The 26,171-nt window shown below is 51.5% G+C and overlaps 1 protein-coding gene across 4 annotated transcripts in view; it reads right to left on the bottom strand.

Annotated features, from left to right (window-relative positions):
* Positions 1-3,214: 3,214 nt before the first annotated feature.
* SSC5D (scavenger receptor cysteine rich family member with 5 domains) overlaps positions 3,215-26,171 on the bottom strand; it is a 31,443-nt gene continuing 8,486 nt past the window's right edge. For all 4 annotated transcript variants that reach the window (XM_054465500.2, XM_063658510.1, XM_063658509.1 and 1 more), the window contains 6 exons: positions 23,927-24,244; positions 21,736-22,332; positions 21,344-21,658; positions 20,947-21,114; positions 9,259-9,420; positions 3,215-5,232 (listed from right to left, as the gene is read on the bottom strand). In XM_054465500.2, coding sequence (XP_054321475.2) covers positions 3,293-5,232; positions 9,259-9,420; positions 20,947-21,114; positions 21,344-21,658; positions 21,736-22,332; positions 23,927-24,244 — 3,500 coding nt within the window. In that variant the 3' untranslated portion in view covers positions 3,215-3,292. The remainder of the gene's footprint in view (positions 5,233-9,258; positions 9,421-20,946; positions 21,115-21,343; positions 21,659-21,735; positions 22,333-23,926; positions 24,245-26,171) is intronic.

Raw genomic sequence — 26,171 nt, 5'->3', positions numbered from 1 at the left:
TTTGGGCTTAACTGCCTGGCCAAGCAGGGATAGAGTGACTGGGTAATTAAGCACTCCCTTCTACAGAGCTGGCAGAAGGTGGCAGGGGGCGGAGGGGCCTAAGGCCAGAGTGCCCAACAGCCCCCCTCCACCTCTGGTCTGCAGAGAGGGGCCGGGAGCCCGAACCCCAGGCTGGGCCCTCTGTTATTTTTGGTGGGGGATGACCCAGAGCCAGCGTTCATCTGCTCCCACCTGGACCTGGAAAAGGAGCTGTTTTCTTCCATGTTGGGGGGCTGCCCTGTGACCCCCCGACTCCCCAGGGCAGAAGCTCTCCCCTCAGCCTCTCCAGGGAACCAGTCAGCAGTTATTTAAGTCTCGGGGCTTAATGAGATCTGGGGAACAGAATTCTCAGCATGCTCCTTCACCCGCTGGCAGGAGCAGACTGTCCATCTATCAGGACCCCCAGACATTATCCGCACCCCGCACCCCCCCGCCGCCCAAGTAACTGGACCCTGTTGGCCTTTGCAGGACTGCGGGGGCGCCAGCCTCCATCACCTTCCACGACCTCTAAGCTGAGAGAGGAGGAGGAGGAGGAAATGGTTTCCTGCCTGAGGCTGCAGGAGCCAGAATCAGAGTAGCGGGGTCTTCCAAGACGGTCCCCAATTTACAAACCAGCAAGCTGAGGCACAGAGATGGGAAGGAGCCCACCCATGGTCGCTTGGATTGGGGCAGTCACGGAAGCCCTAATCTGGAAACGCAGGCCATGGTCAAAGCACGGAAATTCACATCACAGTATTCAGGGTTTGAGTCCCTGGCTCTGCTGTGTGCCCTTTGGCAACGGGCCTGCCCTCTCTGAGCCTCAGAGTCCTTTCTGAAACGGGGATCAAAGTTTCTCCCTCAAAGGGCTGTGGTGAGGACTGGATGTACATGGATTAACAGTCCATGCAGCGTTAGCACAGAAAAGCACAGGCAGGCGTGGTCGCAAGCACTATTGTTAACTGAGCACATCCTACATGCCACGTTGTCCTTATCTGCACTGCCACATTTAATCCTCACAACCCCATGAGACAGGTGCTATTGCTCTACCCATTTTACAGGTGAAAAAACTGAGGCTCAGAGAAGGGAGGGAAACTGCCAGAGTTCCACAGCTGGGACATGGTTAATCCAGGACTTGAACCCAGGTCAGTCTGACACAGCCGTGGAATATTTTCTTTCTTTCTTTCTTTTTTAATAAAGATGGGGGTCTCACTATATTTCTGGTCTGGAACTCCAGGCCTCAAGCCATCCTCCCATCTTGGCCTCCCAAAGTGCTGGGATTACAGACATGAGCCACTATGGCCAGCCAAAATATTATTTTAAGAGCAAGGGCCCTGAGTGCCAAGCATGGCCCACCACGTGTTCCCTGAGTGATCTGGGGGGCACAACCAAACCTCTCTGTGCCTCGAAGCCCAGATCTGCAGAATGGGGATAAATACAATAATTGCTCTCACACGATGGGCGCTTATCAAGAGCCATCATAAGCACTCTCCTAGGTATTAACTTATTCAATCATTACAGCAACCCCATGAGGTATGTGTACTATTATTATCCCTGTTTTATAGTTGGAGAAGCTCAGACCCAGAGGTTAAGTAACTGGCTTATGTTTACTCCCAGCAAGGACTCAAACTCAGGAATCCAGGCTGCAAAGCTCGCCTCCTCATCTGCTGAGCTGTGGTAACAGTACCTTCCTCAGCAGGCACTCGTTAAGACAAAATGACATCATCATCCATGCAAAGCCCTTAAAACAGAGCCTGACACATAGGAAGCACCCAACAAATATTAGTCATGATGATGATGATGATGATGATGCACTCTTTCATTCAAAAGATATTTATTATTGAGTGTGTACTCTGCATCAGCTTCTTTCCTAGAAACTGGGCTTACACCCATGAACAAGGCCGTTTTGCTCACATGAAGCTTCATCATTGTCACGACCATCACCATGATCATCACCACCAAGATCATCTTTACCACCATAATCACCAACATCATCACCATCACCATCATCATCACCACCATCATTGCCTGATGACTCCCTCATGACCAGCACCATCATCACCATGATCATCATCACCATTATCACCACCACCACCATCGTCATCATCATCACCATCATTCCCTCATCACCATGACTGTTCCTTCACAGTCATCACCACCATGATCACCTTTCACACCATCATTATCACCTCCACTACCACCATCACCATCACCATTATCACCATCATCACCATTATCACCACCGCCATCACCATTATCACCACCGCCACCACCATCATCATCACCATCATTCCCTCATCACCATGACCACTCCCTCATGACCAGCACCACCATCATCACCATGATCATCATCACCATTATCACCACCACCAGCATCATCATCATCATCACCATCATTCCCTCATCACCATGACTGTTCCTCCACAGTCACCACCATGATCACCTTTCACACCATCATTATCACCTCCACTACCACCATCACCATCACCATCAATGTGACCATCATCACCATTATCACCACCGCCATCACCATTATCACCACCGCCACCACCATCATCATCACCATCATTCCTTCATCACCATGACCACTCCCTCATGACCAGCACCACCATCATCACCATGATTATCATCATCATCACCACCACCACCGTCATCATGATGGTCACTGCCTCATCACCATGACAATTCTCTCACCACCATCACTATCACCATCACCTTCATTTCACCATCTTCATCATCATCATCATCATCATAATGACCACCATCACCACCATCACCATCACCATCAATGTGACCATCATCACCATTATCACCACCGCCATCACCATCATCATCACCATCATTCCCTCATCACCATGACCACTCCCTCATGACCAGGACCATCATCATCATCATCACCATGATCATCATCATCATCACCACCACCACTGTCATCATGATGGTCACTGCCTCATCACCATGACCACTCCCTCATGATCATCAGCATTATTTCACTGTCTTCATCACCACCACCATCTTACCATTATCCTCACGATCCTCACCACAATGATCACCATCAAGATTATCACCATCATCACCACCCTCATAATCATCTCCATTGTCAACACCGCCTTGCATGGCACCTGGGCTATTCACATATCAAAATCGGTCTTGTGATTCTGTCTCTCTAGGATTCCCCAAAAACACCACTCACACCTTGTTTTTAGATACTTTGGGGTTTTTTTGTGGTTTTTTTTTTGGTCAGGGGTGTCTTAAGCCCCTCAAATCCTGGAGAGGGTCACACATCTCCCCTCAGAGGTCTTTCTTCTTCCTCTGGGGTAGTGGTGGTTGGTGCAGGCATGCTGGTGGTCCAGGCCATCTCTGCCAGTCTCTTCACGGCCTCACCCAGCTGCCCCAGACCCCGGGCAGCCTCTACCAGCTGCGTCAGCCCCAGCAGCAGGGCTTGGCGCTCCTGCTGGTCCTGTTCCACGACCTGGGTCAGTCTCTGCAGCTGACCACCCACATCCCTCACAGCAGCCACCAGCTCCACCAGGGCAGGTGGCTCACAAGCCATGACCCTTACAGGTGGTGTTGGGGCCACACATGGACCATGGGGGCCTGGGCTCTGACCAGGAGTTGGCCCTAGGGTGAGGGGGTCAAGGGGAGGATGATCCAAGGGGTGGGCTATGGGGGAAAGGAGGGGGTCAGGGGACACAGTGAGGTCAGAGGCTGAGTGTGGGGCATGGGTGGGTGGAGGGGTTAGGTTGGGGCTCTGGCTTCTGGGTGGCTTGAAGTCCTCAATGGACAGTGGGTCCATGCTTGTGGCTGTGGAGGACCTGGAGGGGCTGGACTCCAAGGCTGGAGAGGGCTCTAAGGTGGGTATCTGGGATGTGGAGGTGTGAGGGGCAGGTGCTGTGAAGGTCAACTGGGGGTGCAGACTGGGCTTGACTGTTGGTGCTAGAGTGGGAGAGGAGAGTTCTGTCCCCAAGGAGGTTGGAAGGGACTTAGCAGTGATGATAGGGGTTGAGGAAGGGTAAGGAGTTGTGGTGGGGTGAGGGGTCGTGGTGGGGTCAGGAGTCGTGGTGGGGTAAGGGGTCGTGGTGGGGTCAGGAGTCGTGGTGGGGTGAGGGGTCGTGGTGGGGTGAGGGGTTGTGGTGGGGTGAGGAGTTGTAGTGGGGTGAGGGGTCATGGTGGGGTCAGGAGTCGTGGTGGGGTAAGGGGTCGTGGTGGGGTCAGGAGTCATGGTGGGGTGAGGGGTTGTGGTGGGTTGAGGGGTTGTGGTGGGGTGAGGAGTTGTGGTGGGGTCAGGAATCATGGTGGAGTGAGTGGTGGTGGTGGGGTGAGGGGTCGTGGTGGGGTGAGAGGTTGTGGTGGGGTAAGGAGTTGTGGTGGGATAAGGAGTTGTGGTGGGGTCAGGAATCATGGTGGAGTGAGTGGTGGTGGTGGGGTGAGGGGTTGTGGTGGGGTGAGGGGTTGTGGTGGGGTAAGGAGTTGTGGTGGGGTGAGGAGTTGTGGTGGGGTCAGGAATCATGGTGGAGTGAGTGGTGGTGGTGGGGTGACGGGTCGTGGTGGGGTGAGGGGTTGTGGTGGGGTAAGGAGTTGTGGTGGGGTGAGGAGTTGTGGTGGGGTCAGGAATCATGGTGGAGTGAGTGGTGGTAGGGAAGTGAGGGGTCACAGTAGGGTTAGGGGTTGTGGTGGGGTCAGGGGTCATGGTGGGATCAGGGGTAGTAGTGGGGTGAGGGCTTGGGGAGGGGTCTGGGGATCTAGAATATTCTGAGACTGTACTAGAGTATGGAGTTGTGTCCAAATCTGGGGTTGTGTCAGATTCTGGGATCTGCTCTGAGGTAGGGGAAAGGCTGGTCACCTCCGACGGTGTAGAAGGGTCAGAGGTCAGCTCTTTGGGCAAGGTGGGTAAGGGCGTGGGTGAGGGTTCTGGAGTCAACGCGGGAACCACACTAGAGTCAGGGGTGGACAAAGCAAAGTCAGGGCTTGTCAAGATGAGGTCGGGGTTCGTCCGGGAGGCCGGGTCTGGGGTGGGTGGTGAAGTGTCCGGAGGGTCAGAGGTCGCCTCGGGCGTCAAGGCTGAGTGGGGAGTGAGCTCTGGACTGGAGTCAGAGGTCAGCGCTGGGCCTGGGGGTCCCGGAGAGGCGGAGGGACCTGGGGACGGGGTTGGGGGCGCTGTCCTGGTCGCAGCGGGCCGCGGTGGCCGGCGCTCGGGCCACGGTTTCCTCGGGGAACCTGGAGGAGGAGGAAAGACAGACGGACGGTCTGAGGTCAGCCGGCTCCGCCCACCACGCGTCTCGCCCCGCCCCTCGAAGAGCCGACCAATGGAAAGGCGCAGAGCCTCGAGACGTCATGGGTCACCGGCAGACTTCACCCGGCCCTAGGGCCCCTCCTCCCTACGTCCTCGGATGTCTACAGGCGCCACCTGGCGTCTTCCGCTGCGGGAGGATGCGGGGATGCGGAGGGGCACGCGGATTGCAGGAGCGGGTGCAGGCGGGTGAGGTGAGGGAGGGATGCGGGGGGTGCTGGGGTGCGGGAGGGGGCGGGAGTGCTCAGAAGCGTGCAGCATACGGGAGGATTCTGAGACAGCGGGGGACTGGCAGATGTGGGGAGCTGGGGGAGGCAGGGAGACCAAAGAGGGCTCTGAAGGGTAATTTTAGTAATCAAAATAAATACTTTTATGGAATTTTTTATTTTTTAAGATAAAGTCTGGCTGCATCGCCCAGGCTGGAGTGCGGTGGCAAGATCATAGCTCACTGTAACCTCGAACTCCTGGGCTCAAGCGTTTTTATGCAATATTTTTAAACAATCAAAATTAATCCAAAAGATCCACAGTTAACCAAAGTTAACATTTTAACCAAAGACGGGATCCAACAGGGCCAGGATGAGGGTGAGCCCAGTGAGGCGGATAGAATCCTGTCTTCAGTTACTTTTTTTTTTTTTTTTTTTTGAGATGGAGTCTTGCTCTGTCACCCAGGCTGGAGTGCAGTGGCGCGATCTCGGCTCACTGCAAGCTCCGTCTCCCGGGTTCACGCCACTCTCCTGCCTCAGCTTCCCGAGTAGCTGGGACTACAGGCGCCTGCCACCACGCCTGGCTAATTTTTTGTATTTTTAGTAGAGATGGGGTTTCACCGTGTTGGCCAGGATGGTCTCGATCTCCTGACCTCGTGATCCGCCCGCCTGGGCCTCCCAAAGTGCTGGGATTACAGGCGTGAGCCACCGCGCCCGGCCTTCAGTTACATTTTTGATACTGAGTTCATCATGGGTTTTTTTTTTTTTTGGCATTAATTTTCATTTTTAAAAATACTGTATTATGATATTATGTATCTTGATTTTGGCGTTTTGGGCACCCCCTTAAATTTTGGGCCTGAGAGGCAGGAGGAGCCTGACCCTCTTCTGGGGCTGGCTTCCAAGTGAGTGCCAATTTTATCCCCATTTTACAGATGGAGGAAATTAGGGCAAGAGGGCAGGTGACTCACCCAAGGTCACACAGACACAGTTTGCAAGTTGCAGGGCTAAGACTTGAACCCAAGTTGTTTGCACATAGAGTCTAGGCAATGAAATCCCACGTCTGCAGTGATGGGAGTGCGCTGTGGTCTACAGTGCCAATACAGTAGCCACTGGCTACATGTGGCTACCAAGCCCTTGAAATGCGGCCAGTGTGAATGAGAAACTGAATGTTTCGTTTTCTTTTTTTTTTTTTTCTTTTTGAGACGGAGTCTCACTCTGTCACCCAGGCTGGAGTGCAGTGGCATGATCTCAGCTCACTGCCAGCTTTGCCTCCCGGGTTCACGCCATTCTCCTGCCTCAGCCTCCCGAGAAGCTGGGACTACAGGCGCTCGCCACCACATCCGGCTAATTTTTTGTATTTTTAGTAGAGACCGGGGTTTCACTGTGTTAGCCAGGATGGTCTTGATCTCCTGACCTTGTGATCCGCCCGCTTCGGCCTCCCAAAGTGCTGGTATTACAGGCGTGGCCACTGCGCCCGGCAAATGTTTCATTTTCAAAGTGTTAATTCATTTAACTTTTTTTTTTTAAGACGGAGTTTCACTCTTGTTGCCCAGGCTGGACTGCAGTGGCGCGATCTTGGCTCACTGCAATCTCCGCCTCCTGGGTTCAAGTGATTCTCCTGCCTCAGTTTCCTGAGTAGCTGGGATGACAGGCATGTGCCACCATGCCCAGCTAATTTTTTTGTATTTTTAGTAGAGACGGGGTTTCACTATGTTGTTCAAGCTGGTCTTGAACCCCCGACCTCAGGTGATCTGCCCGCCTCAGCCTCCCAAAGTGCTGGGATTACAGGCATGAGCCACCATGCCCAGTGTTCGTAGCTACCGTATTGAACCACACAGATCTACAGATTTCCACTTGTTCCTGCAGGGCAGGGTCTTTCAGGCGCATCCCTTCCCCACCTTGTCCTTTGTTTGCAGGATTGGAGAAGCGGTTAAGGGCTTGTGCTCAAGGCAGGCTGTCCGAGTTTAAACCCCAGCTGCATGGCTTCCTAGCGGAGTGACCACGGCCAAGTTACTTCACTGCTTGAATCTCAGTTTCTTCCCCAGCTACAGACTGTGGATGATCAACGTATCTCCCTTGCAGAGCTGTCAAAAGGACTCAGGGAGACTGTGGTTGTGCAAAGCACTTAGCGTAATGTCTAGCATAGAATAAGCACTCTCATAATTATTGATGTCAGAGTCACTGATGTCTGTGCCTCAATTTCACACATCTGAGAAATGGGCAGAATTATAGATCTACATCATGGAGCTCATGCAGATTTCCTTCCTTCCTTTCTCCCTTCCTCCCTTCCTTCTTCCTCCCTTCTTCTCTCTCTCTCTTTTTTTTTTTTTTAACAAGAGTCTTTCTCTGTTGCCCAGGCTGGAGTGCAGTGGTGCAATCTCAGCTCACTGCAACTTCTGCCTCCCAGGTTCATGCAGTTCTCCTGCCTCAGCCTCCCGAGTAGCTGGAATTACAGGCGCCTGCCACCACACCTGACTATTATTATCACTATTATTATTATTATTATTATTATTATTATTATTATTTTGAGACGGAGTCTCACTCTGTTGCCCAGGCTGGAGTGCAGTGGCGCAATCTCAGCTCACTGCAAGCTCCGCCTCCTGGGTTCACGCCATTCTCCTGCCTCAGCATCCCGAGTAGCTGGGACCATAGGTGCCTGCCACCACGCCTGGCTAATTTTTTGTATTGTTAGTAAAGACGGGGTTTCACTGTGTTAGCCAGGATGGTCTCGATCTCCTGACCTCGTGATCTGCCCGCCTCAGCCTCCCAAAGTGCTGGGATTACAGGCGTCAGCCATTGCACCCGGCCTAATCATGCTTAACTTTACTAAATACTGCTGGATTGTCTTTATCAAACAGCTCTGTCCAGTGGGGTTGCCTGTCTTCCCACATTGTCACTCACACTTGATAATACCCACCTTTCTCATTCTCCTCTGTACTTGCCATTGTTTTAATTTGTATTTTCTGGTTCCTGATGAGCGTGGGCATTTCTAAATACAGCCATTTGGGCTTCCTTTTCTGGGAATCACCTGTTTGTATCTTTTCCTCTTTCTCATCTAGGGTTTCCTATCATTTTCCTATTTGTCACAGTGACTTATGCCATCTAGGCTGGGGTTTCTCAACCTCGGTACTATTGTCATTTAGGGCTGGGTGGTTCTTTGTTATGGGGGATGTCATGTGCATTGTGGATGTTTATCACCACCCCGGCCTCTACCGATCAGGTGCCAGTGGGTAGCCTCTCACAATCCAAAACATCTTCAGATATTGCCAAATGCCCCTTGGGGGCAAAATCGACCTTAGTTGATGACCAGTGGTCTAGATAATAATCTCTTGGTTCTGTTTTTGTTTTTATTTGAGACAAGGTCTCGCTCTGGCACCCATGCTGGAATACAGTGGCACAACCACAGCCTTGAGCATGCAGGCTCAAGGGATCCTCCTGCCTCAGCCTCCCAAGCAGCTGCGACCACAGGTGCGTACCACCACACCCAGCTAATGTTCATATCTTGGGGGGTTCACCATGCTGCCCAGGCTGCTCTCAAAGTCCCGAGATTAAGCAATCCTCCCAACTCGGCCTCCCAAAGTGCTATGATTACAGGCATGAGCCACCATGCTCAGCCGATAACCCCTTGTTTTAGGGTATATTTCTGCTGAGTCTTTCTGGGGTAAGGGTTCCAGTGGGGAGTCTGGAATCCGTCTCTTTACCCCAGGACAAATACCGTCCCAGTCCCCTCACCCCAGCCACGTGTCTCACCTGTGTCTCCATGGACTCTCGGAGTTGGAAGACTGCCTGGGCTCCTGGTGGTGCCAGCCCCAAGAGTGGGTCCTAGTTTGCCTGCGGTAGGGGTCCCCTCAGCCAGGCCCCTTCCTGATGGTGTGTCCCACGTCCAGGGAAGCTTGTAACCATCTTTGCCGCCTAGAGAGATATGGGGAAGAGGATTGAGTCTTCCAACTTCCCTTTGAGTTTGACTCCCCATCTCTCTCCTCCTGGGCCAGCCCCAGTTCAGGCATCATCCCGTCTCAACTGCACCACCACTTCAGCCCTCCCTGACCTCGTGGAGACCTTCTCCATTCAGCTGGGATGTTTTTGGCTACCAACAACAGAAACTGTCACTAAACTAACACATAAAATAAAGGGCATTTGGGCCGGGCGCGGTGGCTCAAGCTTGTAATCCCAGCACTTTGGGAGGCTGAGGCAGGCGGGTCACTTGAGGTCAGGAGTTCAAGACCAGCCTGGCCAACATGGAGAAACTCCATCTGTACTAAATATACAAAAAATTAGCTGGGCATGGTGGCATACACCTATAATCCCAGCTACTCGGGAGGCTGAGACAAGAGAATCACTTGAACCCGGGAGGCAGAGGTTGCAGTGAGCCAAAATTGTGCCACTGCACTCCAGCCTGGGCGACAGAGCGAGACACTGCCTCAAAAAAGAAAAAAAAAAAAAAGGAATTTGTTATTTTAATTCCCCAAGGCTCCTGCCCTAGCGGGGGAAAAACCATATCTTTATTAATTAACTGCCTGGAACATCTCTATAATACTATTTTTCCTTTTTTTTTTTTTTTTGGCTGAATGCACTTAATCTCTATATAATAGCAATTTTATATAACATACAAATGTATAATATATATACATATATGTATGCCATTTTATTTAGGGAGAATATAATGATAATTCAGTCCTAGCTTTATACGAACAACAGCTTTCTTTTCTTTTCTTTTTTTTTTGAGACAAAGTCTCACTCTGCCACCCAGGACGGAGTACAGTGGCACAATATCGGCTCACTGCAAGCTCTGCCTCCCGGGGTCAAGTGATTCTCCTGCCTCGGCTTCCCAAAGTGAGCTACAGGTGTGAGCCACTATGCCCGGCCTCAACAACAGCTTTCTTGAGATATAATTCACATATCATGCAATTCATCAACTTAAAATGTGCAATTGAGTGGTTTTTTTTTTAGCACAGTCACAAGGTTGTATGACCATCGCCACAATCAAAATTAAGAACATTTTCATCACCCGAACAAAACACTCCATACTCATTGCCCTGGTTGTTCATATCTGAATCATCAAACCAACTTCCCCTGAGACCTTGGCCCCCCACACTGACCCTGGAGGCCTCTTAAAAACTGGCAGACACCTGCCCCTTTCTACTGTAAACCCTTCCATGAGTCCCCACGGCCCACAGCATGAACCCCACAGACACCACCTTCCTTCATAACCAGCCCCTGCCAGCTTCTCCAGCATCGTCTTGTCCCACACAATGCTCTGCTCACGCTGGACCCTGACCTTGAGTCAGGAGGGCAGGTTTGCAATGTTTAGGGAGACATGCCTGCTTCCACAAGCAATTCCACAAGGAGGCGCTGAGAAATTCTTACCATGAGCCCAGGGATTCATGGGTACAAGGAGTTCACAGCAGCCATATTTGTGACAGCAAAACACTGGAACAACCACAACGCGCAGGCTTTTCACACCTCCCAGCCTCTGCCCACGCTGCCGCCCCCACCCGGAATTCCCTTTCTCTTCATCTCCTACCCAACTGAGCCCGTTAGGATGTTTTCTCATTCCAAACGCAAAACCAGGCAGAAGGGCAGTGTCCAAGACCTTGGGCAAGTTCACCGATGTCGCCTTGAGCTCTGTGGCTAACGGTCCCAATTACAGAAATCCCTTGCTCTGTTACCTGCTACGACACTGCACGCTGATAGAACAAGGGTCAAATTTCACCCTGATGCCAGGCACAGCAGACACCTCAGTCATGCCTTCATATTATTAACCATTCTTAATCAAATACCTTTCCATTTCTATTAGACGCCTTAAAAGGGTAGCTATAAAATCCTACCAGATAACCATACCCATTAGGAAACCTGAAAAACCATTAGTGGTAATGGCCGAGCATGGTGGCTCACGCCTGTAATCCCAGCACTTTGAAAGGCTGAGGCAGGCAGATCACCTGAGGTCAGGAGTTCAAGACCAGCCTGGCCAACATGGTGAAACCCTGTCTCTACGAAAAATACAAAAATTAGCTGGGCATAGTGGCAGGCACCTGTAATCCCAGCTACTCAGGAGGCTGAGGCGGGAGAATCACCTGAACCCAGGAGGCAGAGTTTGCACTGAACTGAGCTCACACCACTGCACTCCAGCCTGAACCATAGAGTGAGACTCCTTCTCAAAAACAAACAAGCAAACAAACATAAAAGCAAACCAAGAAAAAAAAAAAAACACCACCATTAGTGGTACTATTAATTTAAAAAGAAAAGAAAAGAAAAAATAGTCCAGGGAAAAAAACCCATTATCAGTGAATCACTAAAGATGTATTTTCAGCTGGGTGTGGTGGCTCACACCTGTAATCCCAGCATTTTAGGAGGCTGAGGTGGGTGGATCACGAGGTCAAGAGTTTGAGACTAGCCTGACCAACATGGTAAAACCCCATCTCTACTAAAAATACAAAAATTAGCCAGGCGTGGTGGAATGTGCCTGTAATCCCAGCTACTCAGGAGGCTGAGGCAGGAAAATCACTTGAATCTGGGAGGCGGAAGTTGCAGTGAGCCAAGATCACGTCACTGCACTCCAGCCTGGGCAACAAGAGCAAAATTCCATCTTAAAAAAAAAAAAATTTTTTTTAAAAGATGTATTTTCAAGATGCTAGGTTTTAGGAAGACTCCATGAAGAACACAAATCAAGCTGGGCACAGTGGCTTACACCTGTAATCCCAGCACTTTGGGAGGCCAAGGCAGGTGGATCACTTAAGCCCAGGAGTTCAGAACCAGCCTGGCCAACATGTTGAAACCCCATCTCTACTAAAAATTACAAAGATTAGCCAGGTGTGGTGGTGCACACCAGTAGTCCCATCTGATTGGGTGGCTGAGGCATGAGAATTGCTTGAGCCCTGGAAGCAGAGGTTGCAGTGAGCTGTGATCATGCCACTGCACTCCAGCCTGGGTGACAGAGCAAGACCCTGTCACAAAAAAACAAAAAAAAGAACACAAATTGAAGCCGTCTTCCTTTTGAAATGGCAGCCTCCTGTGTACTCTCAGAATACACTGTGAGAAATCTGGTTTCTCATTCGCATATGCATATTTCTTTCTTTTTTTTCTTTTTTTCTCTTTTTTTTTTTTTTTTTTTTTTTTGAGACGGAGATTCGCTCTTGTTGCCCAGCGCAATGGCAAGATCTCGGCTCACTGCAGCCTCCGCCTCCCAGGTTCAAGCCATTCTCCTGCCTCAGCCTCCCTAGTAGCTGGGATTACAGGCGCCTGCCACCATGCCCAGCTAATTTTTTTGTATTTTAAGTAGAGACAGTGTTTAGCCATGTTGGCCAGGCTGGTCTCGAACTCCTGGCTTCAGGTGATCCGCCTGCCTCAGCCTCTCAAAGTGCTGGGATTACAGGCGTGAGACTCCGTCTTGGAAAAAAAAAAAAAAAAGAATAAAAAGATACACATAACTCTGGGTCATTCTGTGAACCTCTACGTACTACTCGATTGCATGGATATACAGCTGGGTATTAATCTATGCTCCTGTTGACGGGCATTTAGGTTACTCCCAGTGTTTTGCTGTCACAAATATGGCTTCAGTGAACTCTTTGTGCCCATGTCCTTAGGCTCATGAGCGAGAATTTCTCGACACCTCGTTGTGGAATTGCTGTGTGGAAGCAGGTTTATCTCCTTAGATACTGCAAACCTGCCCCGCTGAGTGCACGGGGATCCTCACTCACACCTTTATCCTACAGCCTTCATGCTGTCAGACTGTGTCATTTTTGCTGGTCTTATGGGGAGAGGGTGGCTGGGGAGGCTGCTGATTCACACAGATGGCCAAACTGACGCCCAGAGAGGGCAAGAAACTTTCTTAGGGTAACACAGCTAAGGGACAGCATCCAGCTCCAGACCCCAGCAGATCTACCTGGTTCTAAATGGTTCTCTTTCCCTCTGGGTACATATCTCCCAAGTCTCACCCCTTCCTTCCCTGGCAAGCCTTTATCCATCCTTTAGGAGTTAGTCCAAAGGCCATGTCCTCAGGAGGCCTCCCCCATCCCCTGTGGATGAGGCCATCTCTGCTCTATGCGCCCTGGATTCTACAAACCGAATTCTGTCCTTCCCACTCTCCAAGGCTAGAGCCAGTAAGGGTGTGGAATCTGGAGTTTGAATCCAAGTTCAGCCTTTTGCAATCCTGACCTCTCCGTACCTCAGTTTCCTTATCTGTAAAATCAAGCTAAGGATAGGACTCACCTCACAAGGCTGCATGGGGAGGAAGGGAGTTTAACCACAGGATGCACTTTGAACAGCGCCTGGCACATGGAGAGCATGCAATAAAATAGTAGCTACCATTATCCTCATCATCATCCAGCCTCTAAAGTTAATCTCATATTTAGTCCTGGATCCTCTTCTAACTGCATGACCTCATAGGGTGATAAACCTCCGGTGATACCCCATGCACGGGTCTCCCCGGCTTCCCAGCTGGCAGTGGCGGGAACTACATTAGACACAGCTGTCTATCTGTGCAGTCACATCCACTCCCACAGCTTCAAATTCCATCTCGCTAAGTTATATCCTCAGCCCAGGCGCTCCCTGGACCTCCAGGATGCACAGCTAATATCTCCTGATATCCCCACTCTGGCTGCTGTGCCCCCACCTCACAGAGCTCCCCAACCTGGTAAAAGGTACCCGTTCCCTGCCTCCCTCTCCTCACCGTCCCCAACCCATCACTCAGCTCCATCAGCTCAACCCCCAGAATATGGCTTGAATACATCCACGTCTCTCTTGGTCTCCACTGCCACCTTGATCAGAGCCATTGTCACTCTCCCCTGGACCTCCCGGGCTCCCTGCATCCACTCTGGCCCCTACAGTCCATTCCCCATCTCCCCCACTGCCACTGTTTCCACCCAACAATCCGCTCCAGCCCCATCCACCTTGTTGCTATTCCTTAAACCTGCAGAGCATGCACCCACCTCAGGGCCTCAGGGCCTTCTCACTTAAGTGGCAGCTTCTTAGTAAGATGTCTCTCTTTTTTTTTTTTTTGAGACGGAGTCTCGCTCTGTCACCCAGGCTGGAGGGCAATGGCTTGATCTCAGCTCACTGCAACCTCCGCCTCCTGGATTCAAGCGATTCTCCTGCCTCAGCCTCCCGAGTAGCTGGGATTATAGGCATGCGCCACCACATCTGGCTAATTTTTTGTATTTTTAGTAGAGACAGGATTTCACCATGTTGGTCAGGCTGGTCTCGAACTCCTGACCTCAGGTAATCCACCTGCCTCAGCCTGCCAAAGTGCTGGGACTAGAGTGAGCCACAGCGCCCGGCCCATAAGATGTCTCTTAACCATCCTTTTTTTTTTTTTTTTTGAGACGGGGTCTCACTCACCCAGGCTGCAGTGCAGTGGCTTGACCATGGCTTACTACAGCTTCAACCTCCAGGGCCCAAGTGATTCTTCTGCCTCAACCTCCCGGGTAGCTGGGACTACAGGAGCACGCCACCATGCTTGCTGAATTTTTTATTTTATTTTATTTTTATTTATTTATTTTTTTGAGACAGTCTCTGTTGCCCAGGCTGGAGTACAGTGGCACAATCTTGGCTCGCTGTGGCCTCCGCCTCCCAGGTTCAAGCAATTCTCCTGCCTCAGCCTCCCGAGTAGCTGGGATTATAGGCATGTGCCACCACACCAGGCTAATTTTTTTGTATTTTTAGTAGAGACCGGGTTTCACCATGTTGGCCAGGGTGGTCTCGAACTCCTGGGTTCAAGCGATCCCTCTGCCTCAGCCTCCCTAAGTGCTGGGATTACAGGCGTGAGCCACCACACCTGTCCATCCTATTTTAAACTGCAACCCTCAGTCTCTCTTGCCCCTTCCCCTGCTTTGTTCCCTAACACTACCGCCCAGTAGTTAGTACATGCTCTGTCACACAGTAGGCATTTGACACATGAACTGACATCTGTGTCTCCAAATTCCATCATCCAGGAAACCTGAAGAAATGCTGCTTCATAAAAATCCAAACTCTGGCCGGGCATGGTGGCTCACGCCTGTAATCCCAGCACTTTGGGAGGTCGAGGAGGGCAGATCACGAGGTCAGGAGATTGAGACCATCCTGGCTAACACGGTGAAACCCCGTCTCTACTAAAAATACAAAAAATTAGCCAGCCATGGTGGTGGGCGCCTGTAGTCCCAGCTACTCAGGAGGCTGAGGCAGGAGAATGGCGTGAACCCAGGAGGCGGAGCTGACAGAGACCCAAGATCATGCCACTGCACTCCAGCCTGGGCGACAGACTCCGTCTCAAAAAAAAAAAAAAAACTCCACAAGCCTCCAACCTCATCTCATCTCCTGTGTCTCTCTAGACTTACACTGCCATCTCTCATTTGTTCGTTCGTTTAACAAATAACGTAAAAATTAACTACTGAGTTTCAAGCACTGCCCTAGACACTAGGGATTCCAGACAGATCCATGATAGACAAGATAATATGCCCCTCCCCCAAAGATGTGTGTGCCCCAATCCACAGAAACTGTGAATATGTTACTTTACGTGGCAAAAGGGGACTTGTGGATGTAATTAAGGGTCCAGACCTTGAAATGGAGAAATTATCCTGATTAGCCAAGTGGCCCCAATCTAAGTCCTTAAACTCAGAGAACTGGCTGGGTGCCGTGGCTCACGCCTGTAATCCCAGCACTTTGGGTGACCGAGGCGGGCGGATCACCTGAGGTCAGGAGTTCGAGACCAGCCTGGCCAACGTGGTGAAACTCCATCTCTACTAAAAATACAAAAATTAGTCAGGAGTGGTGGCACACGCCTGTAATCCCAGCTACTCAGGAGGCTGAGGCATGAGAATTGCTTGAACCTGGGCAGCGAAGGCTGCAGTGAGCCGAGATCACACCACTGCACTCCAGCCTGGGCAACAGAGTGAGACTCTGTCTCATAAATAAATAAATAAAATCAGAGAACCTTTCAAGCCACAGTGAGATAGAAAAATACGAAGGCAGAGGAAAGGTCGGAGAGGTGCAATGTTGCTGGCTTTGATGATGGGGGATGGAGCCACAAGCCAAGGAGGCCTCTAGAAGCTGGAAAAGGCAGGGGAATGGATTCTCCCCTAGAGCCTTCCAAAGGGAACCACCCTGCTGGCACCTTGATCTTAGCCCACTAAGCGAATCTGACTTCTGATCTACAAAGCTGCAAGATAATAAGTCTGAGTTGTTTTAAACCACTAAATTTGTGGCAATGTATTATGGCAGTAATGGAAATAGATACAGACCTTTCACAGAGCTTAAAGTCTAGCAGAGATGGGTAACACTGATGAAAATTTCTGGCAATGCAAATTTCTCCTACCCTTTGCTTCTGTGAGAATTCATTTCTCCTTGTGGCCTGCTGATGAAATAATACCATCTCCCCTGTGAGGTTTCCTTGATTTCTCTACTACAAATAATCGCTCCTTCCCTGGAATCCTGCAGCTGTTGTTCGTTTTCAGCAAATAACCCTAACAAGCAATATTCTGCGGTTTTAAATGATTTCACACACATTTTGCTCATTGAATTGGGGCCTGCAGTCACCCAACTAGTTCTAATCCGGGTTGGAACCATGATTGGAACCTGGTAGGAGAGTCGGACTCCAGACTCGTGCTTCTATTTTAGCATACATGGTTCCCAATCCAAGGAGCAAAACGTGTGAAATCACTTAAAACAGATTATAATCGTGGCTCCTAAATTAAACAACTCTGAGCCTCACTTTTTACCCCATCTGAAACACAGGTGTAGCAACAGTTCCTATGGCCTGCAGTTGGGGTCATGCATGCCCAGCACAGACTAGGTGAGCTCTCCTTCCACCTTTCCAACAACCCTGGCGCCCCATTTTTTTTTTTCCAGAGAAAGAAACGGGTGGCCGGGCGCGGTGGCTCACGCCTGTAATCTCAGCACTTTGGGAGGCCGAGGCGAGTGGATCACGAGGTCGGGTTTGAGACCAGCGTGACCAACATGGTGAAACCCCGTCTCTACTAAAAATACAAAAATTAGCCGGGTGTGGTGGCGGGCACCTGTAATCCCAGTACTCGGGAGGCTGCGGCAGGAGAATAGTTTAAACCCGGGAGGCAAAGGTTGCAGTGAGCTGAGATAGCGCCACTGCACTCCAGCCTGGGTGACAGAGCGAGACTCCGTCTCAATAAATAAATAAATAAATAAATAAATAAAACAATATAAATAAGAAACGGGGACTCAAAGAGATGAAGTCACTTTTTCAAGGTTACGTTGCTCCTGAAGCTAAGAATGCATGCCTGCCGTGTCTCCCACCCCACCCCGCACACGCCTCCAAGTCTTCCTATTGATAAGGTTGCACACATGGCTGTCTTTTCATTTCCCCGGCGCAGTTTGTAGTTCTGCATTTATTTCTGCTCATTGGCTGCCTCCCTACCCTACGGGAGGGGTCCCGAGGCTGGACCCGCTGTCTCCGCAGCCGCCGTGCCCGGCACGTGCCCGCCTCCACCACGAGGAGGCGCTATGGGCTAGGGAGGCGCTGCAACCCTGGCAGTCCTTGAAGGAGGAGCATCACCTCTCAGAGCTCCCGCTTCCGGCTCTGGAAACGTAATGATAGCTCTAACTCACAACTGGAGCCCACCCACCCCCAAGTCACGGCGCCTCCAGGGCCTGCTTCCTCCCTCCCTTTCCCCACCGCAAGGCCCGCTTCTTGGGGCCTGGTTGCCCTTCGCCCAGCTATTATTACCGCGGCGATGCGCCGGCTGGCAAATCAGGAGGCGCAGCGCGCCTGTGACGTCACGAGGTGCGAGGCAGATGAACGCCTGCCCCATTCCCATCCCTCCATTCCCGGGCCCACTGCGCGTGCGCATGCGTGCTGAGGGCCAGAAAAAAAGGCGGGAAAGGACGCTTGTGGCGAGATTCTCCTGCGGGAGCGGGAGGCTTGGGCCTCTCAGGAGGGCCCAGGTACGGGGCGCGGGGCGACAGAGGCAGAAACCCAGGCAGTCCCAGACGGCAAGCAGGACGGGAGAGTGGAATGGAGGGAGAAGACGGAGAAACAGCGACTGCGACGGGCACAGAGGGAGGGCAGAAACGCTGTGGGGAGTGAAACCTCCCGTGAGGGAGTGGCGAGGGCGGCGGGGATGGTGAGAAACGGACAGAGGAGCCCGCGGGAGACAGAAACGGAGGGAAGGGGGCCGACCATGAGAGAAACGAGGGGGAGAGAGAAGAGAGCACGCAGGAGACTACAGGGAAGGCGCGGGAGACAGAGACTCAGAAAACAACCGTTAAGAGACGAAGGAAAAGATACCACAGCCCTGGGCCTGGGGAGGGAACGCAGTGAGAAATGGAGATGATGAGAGTATGAGGTAATTATAGAAAAACCTACCGTGAAAAATGGAGTGAGAAGCAGGTGGCGAAGCTGAGAACTGAAAGTGAAAGACAAGAGAAGGGAAGATACAGAAACAGGCTGGGCCCAGTGGCTCCCGCCTGCAATTCCAGCACTTTGGGAGGCCGCAGCAAGCCGATGACTTGAGCCCAGGAGTTTGAGACCAGCCTGGGCAACATAGTGAGAACCCATCTCGACAAAAAATCAGGCCAGGAGCGGTGGCTCACCCCTGTAATCCCAGCACTTTGGGAGGCCGAGGCAGGCGGATCACGAGGTCAGGAATTTGAGACCAGCCTGGCCAACCCGTCTCTACTAAAAATACAAAAATTAGCTCCGTGTGGTGGCGGGTGCCTGTAATCCCAGCTATTCAGGAGGCTGAGGCAGGAGAATCACTTGAACGCGGGAGGCAGAGGTTGCAGTGAGCCGAGACCACGCCACTGCACTCCAGCCTGGGCAACACAGCAAGACTCCGTCTCAAAAAAAAAAATTAGCCAGGCATGGTGGTGTGCATCTGTAATCCCAGCTATTCAGGAGGCTGAGGTGGGAGGATCACCTGAGCCTGGGAGTTCAAGGCTGCAGTGAGCTGAGATCGCACCACTGCACTTCAGCCTGGGCAACAGAGCAAGAACCTGTCTCAAAAAAGAGAGAGAGAAATTTACCATGAAAAATGGAGTGAGAAACAGAGGTGGTGAAGGTGAGATCTGAAAGAAAAGTGAAAGACTGAGGGGGAAAGACAGATAAGTTGACCAGGAAAAACTAGGTGAGAAACAGAGATGATGAGAGTGTGAGACTGATAATGAAACAAAAAGACAGAAGGACACGGGAGAAAAAAATAAAGAGAAACTGACCACGAAAACTGGAGTGAGAAATAGAGATTATGAGGGTGAGAAATTGAAAAAGAAAGACAGGGAAAAAGAAATGATGGGAATATGAAACTGACAACGAAAGAAAAAAAAATGAGAAAGATGGTGAGAGAGAGAGCAAAAGAGATTACCATGAAAAAAAATACGGCATAAAGATGAGTGTGAGAAATTGAAAATGAAAGGAAAAAAGAGATTGGCACAGAGAAGAAAAGATAGAGAATTTGACCATGGAAAATGGAGTGAGGCCAGGCATGGTGGCTCACGTGTATAAACCCAGACATAAGCCCAGCACTTTGAGAGAGACAGGAGGATCGCCTGAGCTTAGGAGTTTGAGACCAGCCTGGGCAACATAGTGAGCCTGTCTCTACAAAAATTAAAAATGAGCCGGGTGTGGTGGCGCACATCTGTAGTCCCACCTTCTCAGGAGGCTGAGGCAGGAGGATCGCTTGGGCCCGGGCAGTCAAGGCTGCAGTGAGCTGAGATCACACCACTGCACTCCATCCTGGGCAATACAGAGATAGAGATGATGAGGGTGAGAAATGGATAATGAAAGAAAAAGAGACCAACAGCGAGTGAGAAACAGGAGCAGAGATGGATTCACAGGGACCCTGAGAGATGGGGATACAAGGAAGACAGGCAAAGAAAAAGGCAGAAGAATGTGGTGGCAGCGATGTGGAGGCCAAAGCGGGGCAAGGTCCCAGGTGTGGTCCCAGGTGTGGAAGGAGCTGCAACAGCAAGACAGAGGCCACAGAGCAGAGGGGGACAGAGCTGTGGCCCTGGAGGCTGATTCTGCTGGCCAGAGGGAGGGGACAGCCAGGGTAAGGAGAGAAGCTGCACTCCAGGAGTCCCCACCTCTGTCTGAGCCATACCAGACCCAGACCAGAGCGTGAGCTTCAAGAATGGGTAAGGTTTCTCTTGCTCTGGGGGAGCTGGGGTGGGGACGGTGATGTGATGACAGTGTGGCCCTTGGTTGTGGGTTTGACTGAGGGCCCCAGGCTTGCGTATTGTGTGGTTTACGGGAGGGCCATGGACTCAGGATTGCTGAGCTTAGCCTGACCTCTTAGATGGTGTCCTTGGCTCTGAAGAAGTGTCACCATTGAGTCCAAGGAGGTAATGCGTTTAGGGTCTCAGGAGCCAAGGAAAACCTTTCCGGGGTGCCCCGAGGCCTCAGCCAACTCATTGAGAAGGGTCTTTCTGGAAACCCTGCAGGGAAGCGAATGGACATTTATGGAGGCCCCCCATGGCCACCCCAATCAGGCCCCTCACCTGTGTCCGGCAGGCGCCTTGTTGCTGGGGAGGAGCTCCCCAGGCGCCTGGTGGTGCCCCAGGGGAGAGTGTGTCCAGGTACCCCCGCTGTGGTGGTCCCCTTGGCCAGGTCCTCTGTTGAGGTGGGGTCCCAGGTCCAGGGGGGATAATCGTCATAGTCTGTGTAGCCTTTGGAGAAATGGGGGTAATGGTTGACCCCATCCTCTTTCTCAGAGGTCCTTGCTGCTGCTCTTCCCTCACCTTTTGGAATCTTCTGGAGCAACTCTGGGATCTCCCCACCCCGACCCCTCATGCCCAGTTCTTTAGAGTCGACCATGGTGCCGTCACCTGGCTCCACCCTGACTCCATTCTCCTGGCCACCCCCCACAACCCCACCACCGCCGCCATGCCCTGGTACCAGTGCAGGTGAGCCCCACGTCTTCCTCGTGGTCACAGTTGTGCTTCCCCCAAGCCCCCGAGGGGCAGTCGCTCAGCGAGGCCTCGCTTCCCTTACAGCCCATGTCATCCAGCCAGATGGGCCCAGTCCCAGGGCCGTAATGGGTTTTGCCTACTCGAGGCCGGACCTTTCCACAGCCCAGTTCCCAGCAGGCCACAGTGGCGTCCCGCAGGTCCCAGTTGTCATCACACACTGTTCCCCAGCGTCCGGCATGCCACACTTCCAGCCGGCCGGCACAGCGGTTGGGCCCATCGGCCAGACGAACCCGGAACAGGCCTGCGTGGAAGGCCCTTAGGTCAGGAGGGAGGGTCAGCCTCTCCCATTCTCTTCCCACACCCCTCACGGCCACTCACCTGATTCCCCAGTGGTGCTAGCACTGGGAGAGGGGGCTGGGTCTTTGGGTGACTCTGGAGACCCTTCTGGGATCTCAGCAGATGGCTCCAGGGAGGCCTGAGGGATACTCTTGATAGTGGACTCAGAAGTCATTTCTTGGGGGCCTTGAGTGGTCAGCATTGCCATGGTCTTAGTGGTCCGTTCTCTGGGGGCCTCAGGGGTCAGTGTGGCAGTGGTGTGAGAGGTCCATCTCTGGGGGGCCTCCGTGGTCGGCCTTCTGGTAAACTCAGAGGTAGGTCTTCGGGAGGCCTCAGTGGTCAGGGCTGTAGTGGTCTGTGAGGTTAGGTTTCGGGGGCTTTGGGCCCTGGAGTGTTTCGTGGTTGGCATCACTGGGGGTTGAGTGGTTGGTCTCTTTGCATTTTTTGTCACCCACTTCTTAGTACTCTTAGGCATTTTCCCTGGGGCCTTCGTGGTTGTTTTCTCCAGAACACTGGCAGTCACACTTGCAGAGGGCTTGGTGGCCAGCTCTCCCGGGAGCCAGGCATCCCGATCTCTCCCCAGTCCAGGAATCCAGCTCCAGCTGAAGGGGTCTGAGATGGAGTCCAGGCCTGGGGGCCCTGGAAGGTGAGTGGCACAGGAAGAGAAGACGGAGACACCATGATGACAAGATCATCTACCCAGGCCCCTCCTTCTCTCCAGTCATTCACCCAGTTCCCATTCATTCATCATTCATTCATTTATTGTCACAAATATTTATTGAGCACCTCCTATGAGCCACACACCGTATTAGACCCTTGGGGAGCCTGTGGCAAGCCAAACCCAACACCACCCCCGCCTTCTTGGCATTTACAATCTGGACATAACTGACCCCCTCACCCTTTCACACCTGACCGCCCTTCTCCATCTCCTCAGCTTCTGCTCTGAGTCAGGGCCTCATTTCCTACACCTTCTGACAGGTCTCCCCACCTCCCTGTCAATTCTTACTGACAGGCCACTCCTGAACTCAGAATCCTTCTGTGGTGCCCCCGTGGCCCTCAGGAAGACGGGGACAGAGGGAAGAGCCGTAGCTTCCAGCAGAGGTGATGCCTCCATCCTTTGAGACACCACTTTCCATCTTCCATCTTTCTGATTAGCACACGTGTGCAGTAAAGGATTAACCTTGCCCAAAGAAGGGTTTAGCCTTTTCCCCGGCTCCTGGGAGATGACTTCGAAGCCTTTGGAACACCTTGCCTGATAAGAGATTTTTTTCCCTGGGGCACTTGGGCCATGCCAGATCGCCTTTGCTAACAGTGTGATTTATGGTCAGCCACATGTACGTGACTGAGTCCCCACGAACACTCTGGACGCCAAGGCTCAGGGGAACTTCCCTAGTTGGCAGTTCCTCATGTGTGTTGTCCCACTTCGTTGCTGGGATAATGAAGTGCTGTCTGCACAACTCCACTGGGACAGGACAGTTGGAAGCTCACACCTGCTCTCTCCTGAGCCCTGCCTCAGGCACCTCTTCCCTTGGCTGATTTTAATCTGTATCCTTTCACTGTGATAAACGATAACCCTGAGTGTAACAGATTCTTTGTTTCTATGAGTTCTTCTAGCAGATTATTGACTCTGACAGTGGTCTTGGTAACCTCAAACTATAACGAGTCACACAGGTTTGCAATGATTTGTTAGAGTATTTCTTTCTCTTCATGAGCTATGAGCTATTCAAAGACCAAGACCATGTTCATTCCATTCATGAGCCCAGCATGAGGACCTTGCACCTGGCAGCCTCTTCAATTTAATAACAGGCATTGCCTGAGTTTATGTTAATTGGCTCTCACTTCGGCTTCTCTCCATCTCCCAGTGCCCTGCCTGCTTCCTTTCATCTTAGGAAAGCTAAAGCTCCTTTCTTAGTGGGAGATTTCCTTGATTCCTGGAAGGAAGAGGAAGCAGCAGCTTCTCTGAGTGGGAATCCCAGATCTGCCAGTTAGTTGTTGCTGTGTGATCTTGAGCAAGTTACCCAACCTCTCTATGCCTCAGCTTCTTTATCAGTAAAATGGGCATAACACACACCACCCTAGACTTATTATGTGATTTCAATGTGGTTATATATGCAGAAACACCAGGACAGGGCTGGGGCTTAGGAAGCGCTCAATCAATGTTAGTGCCCATGTTAGTTACTGTTCCCCTCCAGGAAGCCCTCCTGGAGTCAACAGATAGCTAGGGCTTCCTTACCAGTGCAGGTGACCCCAACATCCTCATTGTGAGCGCAGTTGTGCTTTCCCCAGGGAGCAGCAGGGCAGTCGGACAGCGAAGCCTCGGTCCCCACACAGCCCACATCATCCAGCCAGATGGGGCCCGCGCCCCAGCCAAAGCGGCCACCAGCAGGGTCTGGCTGCCGAGGTCCACCACAGCCCAGCTCCCGGCAGACCACGGCTGAGTCCCGCATGTCCCAGCTATCGTCACACACGGTCCCCCAGCGCTGGTCATGCCACACCTCCAGTCGACCTGAGCACTTGCTGGGCCCAGCCACCAGGCGCAGCTGGGGGGACCCTGGGGTAGAAGAGACCCAAAGAATTAGAGTCAGGGAAGTCGCCCAGCCTCCTGACTCTTCATCCACCTTTCTCTCCCCCCATCTTCCTTTCCACTCATACATCTAGGCCTTCCCTCCATTCATCCATCCTTTCCTCCAGGCAGCAAGTATTTCATGAGGCCTTTTTTGTGCCATTTTCTGCATTAGGCACGAGGGATAATGAGTCAGGCAGAGTTTGGAGGATCCTCAAAAAGCTACACATCAAATTACCATATAATCTAGAAAGTCTGCTACTAGGGATATACCCAAAATAAACTGAAAACAGGTATTCACACAGATACCGGTATGTGAATGTTCATAGCAGCACCATTCACAGTAGCCAAATAGTAGTGGTTGTACAGCATTTTGAATGTATAAATACCACTTAAGTTGTATACTTAAACTGGTTAACTTTATGTTACATGAATTTCACCTCAATTAAAATGTCTTTTTCCATGCAATTGTTCACCACCCTTAATTTTCTCTCATTATTATTGGTTTAATAAGGGTTTTTTTCTTCTTTTTTAGATTTTATTTTCCTAACCACTAGACCACCAGGGATAATAAGGTGTTTTGTTGTTGTTTATGAGTCAGGCACAGCCTCTGCTTTGAAAAGCTCTCGGTCTTTAGGGAAAGTAGCATGCACACACTTCATTACAGCTCAGCAAGCTAAAGGGAGTAGTGGAAGTGCCCAAAAGGCAAGGCAGACACACAACGAGGAGAAGGTGAGAAAAATTCTGCCTGAGGAAGCTAGAGAAGCCTTCTCAGAGGAAGTCCTTTAAAAGACAGGGAGCAGCAGGCCGGGCACGGTGGCTCACACCTGTTAATTCCAGCACTGTGGGAGGCCCAGGCGGGTAGATCACCTGAGGTCAGGAGTTTGAGACCAGCCTGGCCAACGTGGAGAAACTCTGTCTCTACTAAAAATACAAAAATTAGCCAGGCATGGGCTGGGTGCAGTGGCTCAGCCTGTAATCCCAGCTACTCGGGAGGCTGAGGCAGGAGAATCGCTTGAACCGGGAGGCAGAGGTTGCAGTAAGCCAAGATCGTGCCACTGCACTCCAGCCTGGGTGACAGAGCGAGACCCTGTTTAAAAAAAAAAAAAAAAAAAAAAAGACTGGTAAAAATGGTAAACTTTATGTCATGTATGTTTTATCACAATTGTTTTTTAAAGAACGTGAGCCCTGGAACAAGTGTTTTTGCTTGAATCCTGGCTCTCCCATTTCTCAGCTGTGCTGCCTCATCTGTAACATGGAGACCTGTCAGTACCCACACTGCAATGGCTGTAAGCATCACCTGGACTGAGACACGGAGAGAACTGGGAACAGAATCAGTCACCAGGAGCCAGTGCATGCTGGTTCAGTGTTAGCTGATATTATTATTCAGGAAAAGGGGAACGAGGCCTCTGGGAATGGTGATCATGGTGAAAATAAGTTGCTGCTTTTGTTCGGCCTTTTCCCATCTTGAGGAGATAGCTGTGTTAACCACGCCTTTTTATTTTCTGTATTTCTGATGCTTTGACATCTTGGAGCATTCCTGATCCTGAGGGACTGACCCTCCCAGGGTTAGCTAATTCCTAGAGATGGTAAATGGCTTGAGCATGCCTTTTGTGTGCAAACCACCCTCTCCACTGGGCTCTCGCACCCCAGGCCACTCTGCACCTGTCCTCATTGCCCCAGGGCCAAGTACCAGATGACTAAGGACAACCCTGTGAGCCGCCACCCTCCCCACCTCACCTCGCTGAAATTCTTCAAACCAGCCAATTCTAAGCCTGCTCAACCTGTCTCACCTATTCTTTCCTGCAAAAAACACAAGAAAGACCCCTGCACCTGGCCAGGTGGCTCATGCCTATAATCCCAGCACTTAGGGAGGCCAAGACAGGAGGATCATCTGAGGCCAGGAGTTTGAGAC

This window comes from Pongo pygmaeus, chromosome 20 (genome assembly GCF_028885625.2).
Source record: "Pongo pygmaeus isolate AG05252 chromosome 20, NHGRI_mPonPyg2-v2.0_pri, whole genome shotgun sequence".
NCBI lineage: Eukaryota > Metazoa > Chordata > Mammalia > Primates > Hominidae > Pongo > Pongo pygmaeus.
Note: the sequence above shows the minus strand (reverse complement) of the source record. Positions and strands in the feature narration are given on the sequence as shown.